Source organism: Nicotiana tomentosiformis, chromosome 12 (genome assembly GCF_000390325.3).
Source record: "Nicotiana tomentosiformis chromosome 12, ASM39032v3, whole genome shotgun sequence".
Classification (NCBI taxonomy): Eukaryota; Viridiplantae; Streptophyta; class Magnoliopsida; order Solanales; family Solanaceae; genus Nicotiana; species Nicotiana tomentosiformis.
In genome coordinates this window covers 74897481-74911414 of record NC_090823.1, presented here as the reverse complement: position 1 = coordinate 74911414, position 13934 = coordinate 74897481, and the positions used below count along the sequence as shown (strand labels likewise).

The window sequence follows — 13934 nt, the reverse complement described above, 5'->3', positions numbered from 1 at the left end:
AACTATCCTATCAACATGCCACACCAATACTACCTAGAATCACGACCTGTGCAATCCGTGCACAATAAGCAACAACTCAAATGTACCCAAAATGGAAAATGACTCAAACAAGAGAACCATCCCACATCTTCAACAAGTGCCACCACAACCGCAATGCTACAAAGACATCTTACATAGTAGTACCAATATGCACGAATCTAACACAAAGGATCATATCTCAACATGCGTGACCCCATCCAAACACTGGTCTATATGAAATACCTCAAGCCACCATGCTTAAAATCAACAACCACGTGCAATTTGACGCCTAGTAACAAATGTGCATGATCGCAACCACCAAGAAGAAAATAGCACCATACATCATAACCGGACAAAGGCCATAACCAAAGCGTAATCCACCATTCTGAACCCCAATAACCATTCTGCTTGAATTCTGCTATAAGGCCCAAATAGGACCGCACTATGTGTGCATATAAATAACAAATCCAAACCCCTAGTGGCATAGAAAAGTAACACATAGATCATATCAGAGCACGAATAATCTCCACTCTAACTGAATGGCACATCCCCCAACAATAGCAGTATGTAGTCGACCAACATGACCCGATGTAGAATACAAATCCTCGTTGAGCCTACCAATGGGCCCCAAATCAACTATGGTCATCCACAAATAGATAAATAATCCTCCAAAAGTCCATAATGACCTAACCATAACATATACTATCATCTGGATAGCTTTGGCCACGTTTTCACAGTCCACAACCACAAATAGATCTGCTTATGAGAACTCCTGGTCTCTGAATCCGTAGAATACACGAATCACCATATCAACTCCACCGCCCGAATGTCTAACACATCTCTCATACACGATCATCCCACGAGGAATACTTCTAAAATTCTTCCGTGCCACATAACAAAATCTGAATATCAACAGCCAATCAACCATGTGAGTACCGCAATACCAATTAAGTATCCGTACGTCAACACTTAGTGCACTTTCTGAAATGTACGCTCTCCTCAGGAAATACCAAGTGGTAATATCATTCATCTAGTCATCTGAAACCGCCCATGTTGTCTAAGAATTCATGCCCTTCCTTTCAAAACTAAACTGTGACCTTGCACACTCAAATTTTAATTCCCCACAACATACCGCATCTATCATGAATATGAAAAGTACGAGAGTCTCATAATCAATTCTGAGTCACAAGCAAACTACATACTCAATTAGCCAGAAACCTTCTATTGGATCTCATCCAGGAGAAAATCACAACACGCAACATGCTCCTCACGCCGGTAGGAAATATCCATCTCAAACCGTGGTAGCAACCATCGAAACTCTTTGAAACCCATTAACACGCAACCAAGCCATCAGAACCGAATCCCTCTAACTCAACCAAGCCATGCAGGTCTCCAAACCCAAGAGTATTGCCACAAAACACCTGTAGAGACTCACCACATCATAAATACCCCAAGGAACCAATTGTATTTATTGCCTTGCTGCTCCAACCTAATATCAAGTTGTACTATTCCTCTGAGTTCCTTCTGGATTACCCTCAAGGTGACACTTCTTATTGCCAGAACACCACGATCCTTAACCAAAACTCACCCCGCGAGATCCTAAAATAAAACAACACCATCCTAAGGCACATAAGGCATTGTATTCCCTCTTAAGCACTCCAAAAGTGCCACAACCGAGAAACGCACTCTAAAGAGACCTTCTGTAAATCCAAAACTATTTCCTTCACCTTACTGATGCTGAAATGTAGAATCCATAATAATATAGAAATGCCACAAGCCTCGACACCATCCAACTTAAATCTCACATTCTAGCCATATACAAATCTGCAAAATTCTCAATTGCTACATATAAATCTTGAACCCATTAGAACCTTCTCGAGAGTCATCCACTCTGCTCAAATCTCAATTGCACCGGCCAAACGGGTCGAACGACATGTGCCCCATTAGAACAACAACACCCAAAGAAGTAATCTACACCTTTAAGAAACCGAGCAATTTCCTACTGCATGCGCACTACATCTTTCACGAATAACGACTCAATCATTCCATGATTTCCATATACCCATAAGGTGTAACATAACCCGTATCTAGAAATTCCTTTACTCGAGTCATCCTTCATCTCAACCTCTGCAAGTCATAACCGATCCACAAGTATGCTTCAGACCAAAACCAATACTACACGTAACCATGCAATCAAATCGTTGATAGCAAACTCCCCCACTTAACTCAATGCCATAGAATAGAACATCTGATAACTCACCAAACCCATACTCTATTACTGCCATAATACCGCAGGAAGATTCAACTAAATCCTCAAAAGCTCACATAACACAAACCATATAGTACCTCAAATAATCCACTAAGCTCACATACATCCACATGACGATCATGTCAACTTTCTCAACCAAATTCAAATTCAAATCTTAACACATATACCCCGTTGGTAGAAAGAAAACTCTCCACACAATATTATAAGGATCACACCTCCGTAGATTACTCCGCAGGAGATAACCCACCTGCTTAGCCTAAAATCGACATCTATACCCTTTCGCAGCAACAATTACTACACCATCACTGAATCTTCCTGAGTCTGAACTCACAACAAGACATGAAAATCTACTTCACTCCATAATTAATCAACACGAAAAATCTTTCAACACACTCATAACTTGAGGCTATAAGTCACATCAAGACAGGAATCTAGCACCCCATAGTCCTTCTTACATCCCAAGCAAACTAACCTCATCACAATCAAACCATCTGAACACATTCCGCAATCGCATCATGCTCATCATATAGCCATCCGGCCACTCATCGAGTCATAAATTCCACTCATAGGGACGCTATCGATCACATAAGTTCCCAAAAGACCGTGCCCACATAGCCGAAATCTACAAGCTCGAGCTACAGTCAAAACCCGCCCTCAAGTCCTCCAGATTGGCTCATCATCAGCACCCAGAAATGACAACTTGCACCTCATCCATGGAATCACCAGCCGATACCGAGCGCTTACATGCGCACACGGATGCGTGGAGGGAATTCAAAGAGTTATATTTCAAACTTAATCAATTCCGCATGATAAGGAAAGAAAGATGGAAAATTACCCTAAATTCCCTGTAGCCTCTCGAATATAGGTATGAATGTCATCATACCGATCCGCAAGACTCTACTAGACACTTGCTCATGACTTGTAGAACCTATGAACCTAGAGCTCTGATACCTCCTTGTCACGACCCAAAATTCAACTAGTCGTGATGACACCTAACCCAACTCGCTAGGTAAGCCAAATAACAACTATAAAATTCCATGAAATTTAATAAGACAATTAAGTGAAAGAAAATATCTGAATCTTATACATTCCCTAAGGACTGGTAGTATAAATCATGAGCTTCTAAGATTATAATTTACCAAGCTGGTATGAAATAAATACATCATCTGTTTGAAATGTACATAAATAATTTTTTATAAATATATGGCTATCATGAACAAGAAGCAGCTACAATCGGAATGCATGTACGTCTTTAAATCCCGCTCCCATCGATCACAGCAACATCAACATCCAATATCTGCACGCAAGGTGCAGAAGTATAGTATGAGTACAACCGACCCCATGTACTCAATAAGTAACAAATCTAACCTTAGGTTGAAAGTAGTGACGAGCTGGAACACATGTCAAAGTCCAACACCAATAGCCAATAACATCTCATAACAATATAATAAAAGTGGTACAAAAAATAACTCAGAAATATAATGTTCATCTCGTTCACGGTTTCAGAAAATAGACATGCTTTTCAAGTATAACAATGAAAACCCAAATCTTTTACCGAAAGTACCAAAATATGAGAAGGTTTGTAAAATCATGATTTTACTTCCAAAACATTTCAACAGGTAAATGTTTCATTCTCAAAAGGCATGAGGAAAAGTACATTTATATGCCTAGATGCCAATGTGTATGAGAATTCATGCATGACGTGATACCGTACAACATGAGGAAAAATGCATCTATATGCTTGTATGTCAAGTGCGCATGTCGAATGTAGTACAACAGAGTGAACAACCATATGCATACTCTCAGAGTATCAATCCACTTAGTCCTCCCAATCACTCGGCACTCGCACTCAATAGGTATATGCGCTCACTTTGGATGTGCAGACTCCAGAGGGGCTCCTTCAGCCTAAGCTCTATAATCCGCACGGACAATTCACGTGCTATAGAATCAATATCTGGATCCGTACAGATAACTCACGTGCTGCACGGACAACTCACGTGCTATAGTATCAATATCTGGATCCGCACGGATAACTCACGTGCTATAGTATCAATAACCTTACAATCAGGCCCTCGGCCTCACTCAGTCATCAATCTCTCCAGTCTCTCGGGCTCACTATGTCATGAAACTAGCCCAAAATGATGATGTGATGTATCAACAATTAACAACAGGGACTGAGATATGATATGCAATGAATGTATATGACTAAGTACGAAATTATAATTTAAAAATATAATTCGACATCAAAAATGACCTCAGTGAGTCCCAATAATACCAGCATTTGCCTAAGCATGATTTTTAACATGAGTCACAACTCAGTTTCTCTAACACATGACAAATACTTGGAAAAATACAAGTTAATTGACTACACAACTCTACGGAATCGACTGAGTCTCAATTTCTATGGAGCGCACCCACACGCCCGTTACCTAGCAAGAAGAAAGAGGACAGTACACAATGTTATGACTTCTGAGAGAGTGATACATTAAGCAAGAAGACAGTACACTAGGATACATTCATACTGCTATTCCTGAAGGTGCTTGAGGTTCACGGTTGGGAGGGGGGGGGAGGAGGGATTTGGATGAGATAGAGAAATTGGGGAGGGGGAAATGAACAATGTTATGACTTCTGAGAAAGGGATATCGCAGGGAGTAGGGTTTTTTCTGGGGAGATTTTCAGAGGGAAATTTTGGGGGGAAGTTTTGCAAAACAATTTCTCTTTTGAAATTAGTAAGTAGTAGTTTCCTTTTTTACCAAGGAAGAAAAAATAGTAATTTGTTTACATTTATTATAAATGTCACTAACTAAATGTCATTTTTGTTATTTTTAATTAAATGTCAGTATTTTTGTAACATTTTCCAATAAATGTCGATAAATTATCTTTTTTCCGACATTTATTATAAAGTCATTAATTAAATATCGTGGTAGTTCATATTTGTTGTAGTGTACCCATTCCAAAAGAACAAAACATTTATACCAAATTGCCATTTTACACAACTAAAAATTTAAATAACAGAAAAAATCATATAAGTATTTCTTGCCAAACATATATATCAAAATCAGATAGAATTCCATACATGCATGTAGCAAATCTAGGCAATAAAAAAAAAATTGAATCAAATATGGACAAACTTTCAGAAAAAATTAGAAGTGAAACTAGAACACGGTGCAAGAGAAAGAACCAAGAGAGAAAAGTTACCATACTAGAAGATTATAACAAGCAGAAGGTAAAAGCAAAAAAGGACAAAACTCATGAAAGAATTCTGAACATTGAAAGCAGAGAAAACTCCAATATAGAGATCCAGAGAAGCCCACAATAATTGAAAAACTTACCAAAACAAAAAGATTACATCTTGAATTCTTGAAATAGCGAAACAAGTAGAAAATCACAAAAAGGAATTGAGGAGAGAGAATTGGAGTGGAGAGATGGATAATCGGAGAGTTTGTATCTGAAATAGTAAAGTACACGTGGTTTTGGTAAAGTAAAGGTGCGGTACACATGTCAATTCGCTAATAAGACAGGCTCAAATAAAAGTATAATACACAATGCATTTTGTACAATTCAGGATTGATGTGTTGTACAGCCTTAGCCGCTTATATATAGTAGTAATAGTAAAGTAATAATCAGACCACATATACAAATATACATCATGTTATCTAGTTAGACGCAAGCAGGCTCTGGTACCAACTGATGAAAAACAAGTATGAACAGCGGAAGCAAATAGCCAAGATCACTTGCATATAATATAGACAACACATAATCACTGATTTTACTCAAAAATATATCTCTTGAAGCGTGACCGTTATCGCGAAAAGAGCCTTCAAGTCATCTTCCAATTCCACAGTCTTTTGTTGTGTGACCCGAATAATGCCCGAAATTAGCAAAATTCGTGTGGGCGAATTTCTCCTTGGAAAACCATGTAGTAAAAATATTTTCTCCTTATGGAATAAGACCTCTTAATATAGCCACAGGTTTTAGGGTTTAAAACCTTTTCCTAAACCTGTTGGGTCTTCCTTTTCCACCAAGAAATATGATTTTTTTTAATTCCTAATTATTCAGGCACAACAGGGACCACAATATCTAATTAATGAGACTTCTTATTATGGACTTAATTCAAAATATCCGAATTAATACTGCTATAATAAATTACGAATTATTCCACTAAAAATTCGTAACTGCACTTCTCAGTTCAATTTTAAAATTCTTTCATTAAACCTTATTTAGCTCCCCGTGTTAAGATTCAGATACTAATCAAATAAATTAAATTACTGATAATTTAATTCATTGATTATTTTCTTTAGACTTTTGCTTAACTTATATCATGTGACGGATACAAAATCCACTTGCAGGGTTTACACATGAAAACTTATAAGCTTTCATAAAGGTGTATCATCTATCTCTAGACCAAGATATGGATTCCTTCAACTAACTATTATTTCGCCAATGTATATCATCATTGTCCAATTTACCAGGTATATTGACCCACAAAAATATCTCGCCTTTTAATAAATCAAAACAATAAATAATATACACAACCAATAACAATTATATCAAGATTAAGAGTATAAGTACGTTTAGTGGCTAGAGAAGTTATTTTATTAAGTCAGTATAAAATACTTATCCCTACTTGGTCCGTTCAATACATACAAATTGTACTAGCACAAGAAGTCAGAATTAAATTATTCCCATAATCAAGATATCTTTGACAAGTACCGAACGCAATGCTCCGGATGATAGTTTTATGGCCCATCTCTATGGGATGATGGATTTGCAGCTAAGGATAGGAGGTCAGCCAACCACATCTGAGGAGAGGACCTTATTGGAGCGGCGGTACCCGCTCAACACTCATGGCCAGCAGCTGGTTGGGATAGGTGATGGCTACAGACTCCCCGATGATGAGGATATCAACACTCCTGAGCAGCCTTAGGTCGAGCCGGAGCAGTCAGATGATGAGGACGATGATGATGAGGAGGAGGAAGCACATGATGAAGAGTGGAGAGCCTCAGAGGATGAAGACGCAATTTGATCAGGGAGTTTCCTTGCACCCTACTCATTTTTCTTGTTTTGTCAATTTGTGTATGCACTGAGGATAATGCATGATCTAAGTGTGGGGTGGGGACTTGTAGAAATTACTTCTAGTTGTTTGTTTTGTTGTTTTAGTAAGTGTCGTTTTCGTTAGCAACTTGTTTTAGTTATTTGTTTTAAGAATTTTGTTTAGTGATTTGTTTTTGTTATTTGTTTAGTTATTAAAAAAAACATAACTGGACTCTTCCCGACGATGGATCTCCTAGATAGTTTTCCTGAGGGAAAGTCTAGAGAAAAAAAAAGAAGATTTTTTTAGGTAATGTAGTAATTCCCCCTTGGTTTTTCTTTGGGCCGCGGTTCTTTTCCAAGAGCTTTTAGTTGAACCGGGTGTAGTTAGTTTTAATTTTTAGAAGTAGGAACCACGAAGCTATGCATTTAATTGTAGCAATATCTCTTAGCTTTGTTATGCCTTGAGAATAGTTAGGACTATGGTCGTGACGCTTAGGCTCGGTTTTTGACTCTAGCATAAATACCTTAAATCGTAGATTCCTAATTTTGCTTAACTGCTTTGACTGGAGTGTCGCGATGAAACCAATCCTGAGTGAGTTATGTGCCATGTGTGCGAGAGTTTTGTATGTATTCTGTGCATTGCATTCGATGTCTAGAACTTGCCCTGTGTGTGCAAAGTGAAATAGTAGTCTTGTTCATTCTGAGAAGTGATATAGGCGTTTCTTTGTGAAGCCAGATATATATAGTTTACCCACCTAAAAGTTATGTAACGTAGTTAACCCCTTTGAGCCTATAATCCTGTTTCTTTGGCAACCACACTACAAGCCTTACCCAATTGTTTGAATTAACCATCTATTTAAACCGTTTCACCTCTAATGAGCACTTGAATTGTTATGAACTTTGTAAAAGTAAAAGAGTAGGATGGTTGGTTTGGCTTTTGAGTGAAACTAATGAAATAAGGAGAAAGGTGCATTGTTTTGAAAAATTAAGAGCCGCTTGAATTGAAAAAGAAAACAAAAAGACAAAAATTGTTGTATTGCTATGAAAAAGAATATTCTTAGATAAGTGGTGACTCTTAGTGTAATTGTGCTTAAAGAAGTATGGGGTAATATACATTGATGTGAAGGTGGAGTTTTGGTTTGACATAAGTATGGGCTGGAATGTTAAAGTATATGTATTAAAGTGCCTAGGGAGGTGTAGTCACTCACAAATCCAAATATATCCTACTCGACCCGTGGCGTACATTACAACCAATCAAAGTCCTATTTGATCTTAGACTAAATAAGATCGATTAATAGAGTATTACACTACGGGCAAGCCTATGGTGCCTCATTTGTGGCATATGAATGTTATTTCTGAGAGCGAGTGAATTTTTTCCTATCTTGAGTTCCTACGTTCTTAAAATTCATCGTGTGTGGAACTGAGCTCTTTGTTGGGTGAGGGCACGTGATTCATAAAGGAAAGGTAATGTCATTGACCTCCATGTTAGACTAAGTAAGTAATTTGTGAATAAGTCATGGTATGTGAGTCAAATCTTGAGGCGAGGATATTACACCGTGGTGCTTAGACTATTTTAAATATTCTTGGTGCAAGGAGTTAAGGGAATTGCTTAGTGAGGTTGTGTCTATAAGTTGGTCTGATTGCTCGAGGACGAGCAATGTTTAAGTATGGGGTATTGATGTGTGGCTATAATTCATGGTTTAGCACACTATTCGCCTTGCATTTTATACGCTTTAATGATAAATTACACTTTATTTACTCGTAATGAATGCCATTTTATGTGTGTAGGTGAATTGGAGATGAAAGTAGAGAAAAAAGGATATTTAAAAGTCAAAAGCGTGCTCGGGAGGAGTTGAAAAGGAGAAGCCGACGAAGCCAGGTACACTAAGCGTTATACCTGGCAAAGCCAGGCCTAGTGCAGGCCTTGTACCTGGCGACACCAGGCTAAGGCCAGGTGATAAACCTGGCGAGGTGAGGCAGGAGCGAGATAGACCAGGCTTTATACCTGGCGACGCCAGGCTTGGGGCGAGGTACACCAGGCGTTAGGCCTCGCGAGGCCAGGTCTGGGCACTCACAGTCTGAGTTTTGAAGACTTATTTCGTCTCTAGGTTTGACTAGGACTTTTCCTACACGTTTAGGTCTTTTTCTACACATATAAATAGACCTAAAAATGCCATTTTGGGGGACTTTTGCAATCAGAGGCAAGAATAGCTTGTGGAATCACCTGTTGGGAGTTAGAATCATCGATTTCTATATCCTTTCATCTTTACTTGAACCTATTGAAGGATAATTTTCTTGTTACGTTAATATAAATTTGCCATAGTATTTTCTCTATTTGTTCAACTATACTATTCATGTGGTTGATTGAAGGGCCCTTAATTAGCTGTGCCTATTTAGTATGTATTACTCGGGAGAGAGTGCATATTTAGGTAGTTGTTGAACAACATCACTCCTAACATATATGAGGGATCAATACGAAGGTTTTAAAGGTGGGATTAGAGATAATGAAACCTTGGTGCGATCTGAGTGAGCCGTACTTAATGCCAGCTAGCGTAATTCGGCAGAATATGTCTAGTAAATTGTGGTAATTATTCGGGAGAGAGTTACGACAGTTATAGTGCTCATAATCGATAGAGAAGACTTAGGCGAATTTATAGAAAACGTAGTGAAAAAGATTCCGACAATAGGGAAAATCACAACCTTAGATCTTTCTAATTCTTGTTTACAAACCGTTCATAGTTAGTCATTTGTTAGTGCATTTTCATTATGTAATATTTAGTTAATAAACATCCAAATTATTATTCAAATATTTCTGAAGATTGATTGCGTGAATTTATGCGGGTCTAGCAACTGTGGTTGATAGGTTAATTCCCTGTGGGATTCGACTCCGGACTTATTAGCCAGAATATATTTGCGACGACCGCTTGTATTTTTTATAAGACATAGTTGGGCGTGATCACCTCTTCCATCTCAACATTCAAAATCAATTAAGCTATGAACAGACCATGTCCGCTTCACTTTGGGAAAAGATACAACTCATATCAGAAACTTTGATCAAGACATTTTGAATCTCATGTTAATAGAGATGAAATCCAGCAAATCGAGATCTAGGGTTTGAGAACAATCTAGAGAGAGAACCTGCAGATAAAGGAGAACTGTGGTTCAACAATGGGGAAGACAATGGCGCTGTGAGAGAGAGATCATGTAGAGAGAAATAAGATACGGTGATTTTGAGAGGGAATAAACAGAAAGAATGAGAGAAAAAAATATTAGACAGCGTATTTAATGGCTTCACGGTAGGAAGTGACCATAAGTACATATTTTGTTATAAAAACTAAAAGGTAGCTATAGAAAATAATATTTTAAAGGGTTTTTATTTATAATAAATAGGGTATAAAGCTTTGCTATAAGAGGCAAAATTTCCAAAAAAAAAATCACTTCTTTTGCGTCTTTACTGAATTTTGTATTTTAATTTTTCAACGTGAAATATCAGTGTGCTTCTTAATTTTTTTTTCCTGTTCACCAGTAGAAAAGAAAAAGGAAAAAAACAACTAAAGAAATGTAAATATTCAGAAATCAATGTAGATCGAACTAATAGATGCATGATATGTTTGTGCATATAGACTTTTCTCACTTGATCATTATATATATATATATAAATGGTTGTTTGCATCAAATTATAATTATATATATATATATATATAAATGGTTGTTTGCATCAAATTATATTAACTAATTAACATGGTTAAATGACTTAATAATATATATATATATAATTATTTTATTAAGTCATTTAACCATGTTAATTAGTTAATATAATTATTTTATTAAGTCATTTAACCATGTTAATTAGTTATGAAAGACAAATATCTTACATATTTATTGATTTGATATAAATAGCGATGTCTATACAAATTATTTAGGGGAAAATATTTTATACACTCGATGATATGCATCAAAGCAATAAGTACATAACAAGCGTCTTTTGCATAAGATATAGCATCTTATCATTGTTAATAAATGTAGATTCTCACATCAATATATAAATTAATTGTTATAAATTAATATAATTTTGTACATGCACCGTTTCGTGCAAGCTTTTTCCCTACTTACCCCTATCTCTTATTTTTTCTCTCTTTATGTTGCAGCTTTGCATTATAGTGGGTGTACTTTTGACTCTAACATCTCCCATTGGTGGATTATGGAGTATCATCAAATCAGCCAAGACTTATCACTTCTACACCTGATCGATACGGCCAATCTGAGTTTTTAGATGTTAAATTATGTGCTATATCCTGCCTGTTTATTGTAAGGCAGAGATGCAGAATTTTAGGATAATTCTTTCAGTTTCAGAAGAGCTTTTATATATGGAAGTTTGCTAAAGTTTGAATTGTAATTTTTGGACAATTGAACAGTTTTTCTAATCAAAGTTCCATCACAGGGATAGAGGAGTTAGGCCAGACTCCAACATGCGTATTCCAAAAATCACAATTACACGAAGGAGGATATAAACCTTGACCTCAATTACAAAGTGTAGATTGGTGGAACCCAATCTAGTTTGTGGTTGATCACAAAGGAATTCCTTGAGAGTTGAGGACACCTTCTTATAAGTTGGATAGTTCATATCATACATTACTACATACAATCTAGTCATAAATACTCTAAGCAATGCACTGCCAAGAGATATCATCATTAACAACAAAATGATTTCTTTTGGGCTCGAATCGAAAATTTGGTAAACCATCCTGTTCTAAATTCATTGAAGCCCTAACATTTCTATGCAGTGAAATAATTTCATTGAAGATAGCACAATTATGTGAGTTTACTCCTAGGTTAGCAAGTTGATCTGCGACCATGTTGCCTTCTCTAAATGCGTGTGTAAACTTGAAATCTCCAGTCGTAGTTACCACTCAAATTAAATATGCTCAATAATATGTTTGATTTGCCAAGAAGGTACCATCTTTCTATTAATTATGTTGACAGTAAACATTGAATCAGATTCCACATGAACTTTCAGAAAACCAGAATTACTACATAAACTTAATACCATGCAATAGTGCCTTGGCTTCTATTAAACTGGCCATAGAATTCTGCAAAAGCCTTCATCATGTTGCCGCGATGATCACTAATGATATCCCCTCCTCCTACTGAACCAAGATTACCTTTGTTGCATCCATCAACATTCAATTTTACCCAACCCCTATCGGGTTTGTTCCATTTAATAGCCTGGGAGTGAATAGAAAATTGTTACTTCTCCACATACTTACACTTGTCGATCCAGAGTTGTGAAAATTTTAGAGTAGGAAATTGACAATTAAGGATTAATGTTAAGCACTTTGAGACGATGATATGCCACCCTGACATGGATTTATTATCAAACCTTGCTGCATATCTGTTCAACCATATTTTCCAACAAATCATAGACGGTATACATTGGAGTAACACTGAGTGAACTCCATTTCTTTCTTTAGCTAACCACCAATTCATGATGGTTTGTCTTAGATGACCAGTGCTAAATCAAACCCCAAAAAATAATTACGTTTGAAGAACCAAACCTGTCTAGCAATTTGGCTATCTCTGAATATATGGGACATTGTTTCCTCCTGTGTCTAGTACAACAACTACAAACAGAAGGGATTAGAATCCCAATTTTCTTAATTGCATCATATCACGACCCAAAATTCTAACCTGTCATGATGGCGCCTATCGTGGTACTAGGCAAGCCGTTCTTTCGAAATAATTCCAACACCTTTAACAGAAATGAATTAAAGCAGTTTAAATAATAAAAGTTTTAATAAAACAGGGATAGAAACCCAAAACACAACGCGGAAGTTCCCAACTATCGGGGTGTCACAGAGTACATGAGGATCTATATATCACAAGCCTAGAATATACTGTCTATGATAGTCTGAAGTTAAATACAATAAATGGAAAGATAGGAATGGAGTGAGAAGGTCTGTGAAACGCCGGGCAGCTACCTTGGAATCTCCAAAAGATCAACTGTGCGATAGAATCAACACCCACCGTGTCCGGAAATACCTGCATCTGCACATGAAGTACAGGATGTAGCGTGAGTACAACCAACTCAGTAAGTAACAATACTAAATAAAGAACTGAAAGTAGTGACGAGCTTCACAGTTATAGTCCAATTACAGTAATTTCAACATAGGGAGGTAGGCATGCTTTCAAGTTTGACAATTAAGACCAAAACAGTAAATTCATGTCAAGTTCAACTAAAACAGAAGATAATATCTCTAAAAAATTTCAAGACAGTGATATATGACAGGTGAAGTGCAAACATAATGAAGTCAATGCATCCTCTCAGAGCAATAGTCACTCAGTCCTCCCATTCACTCCAACCTCACATTCACTCTTTCCTCACAGTCACTCATTTCTCTCAATCACTTAGCACCCGGCACTCGGCACTCAGTAGGTAGATGCGCTCACTGGGGATGTGTACAGACTCCGGAGGGGCCCCTTCAGCCCAAGCGCTATAACAAGTCAATCATGGCATACCTCAGTGAAACATGTTTCAGCGTGAAACCCGATCCCATAATGTGACTATGTACAAAACAACAATTTAGCAGATAATTCAATATGTACACGACCTCTA

At 37.2% G+C, this 13934-nt stretch overlaps 1 protein-coding gene across 1 annotated transcript in view; it reads left to right on the top strand.

The window, feature by feature from the left end:
- The window catches only part of LOC138903710 (lysine histidine transporter-like 2), an 89189-nt gene that overhangs the window by 13097 nt on the left and 62158 nt on the right, over positions 1–13934 (top strand). The window contains exon 5 of the mRNA XM_070192185.1: positions 2495–2518. Coding sequence (XP_070048286.1) covers positions 2495–2518 — 24 coding nt within the window. The remainder of the gene's footprint in view (positions 1–2494; positions 2519–13934) is intronic.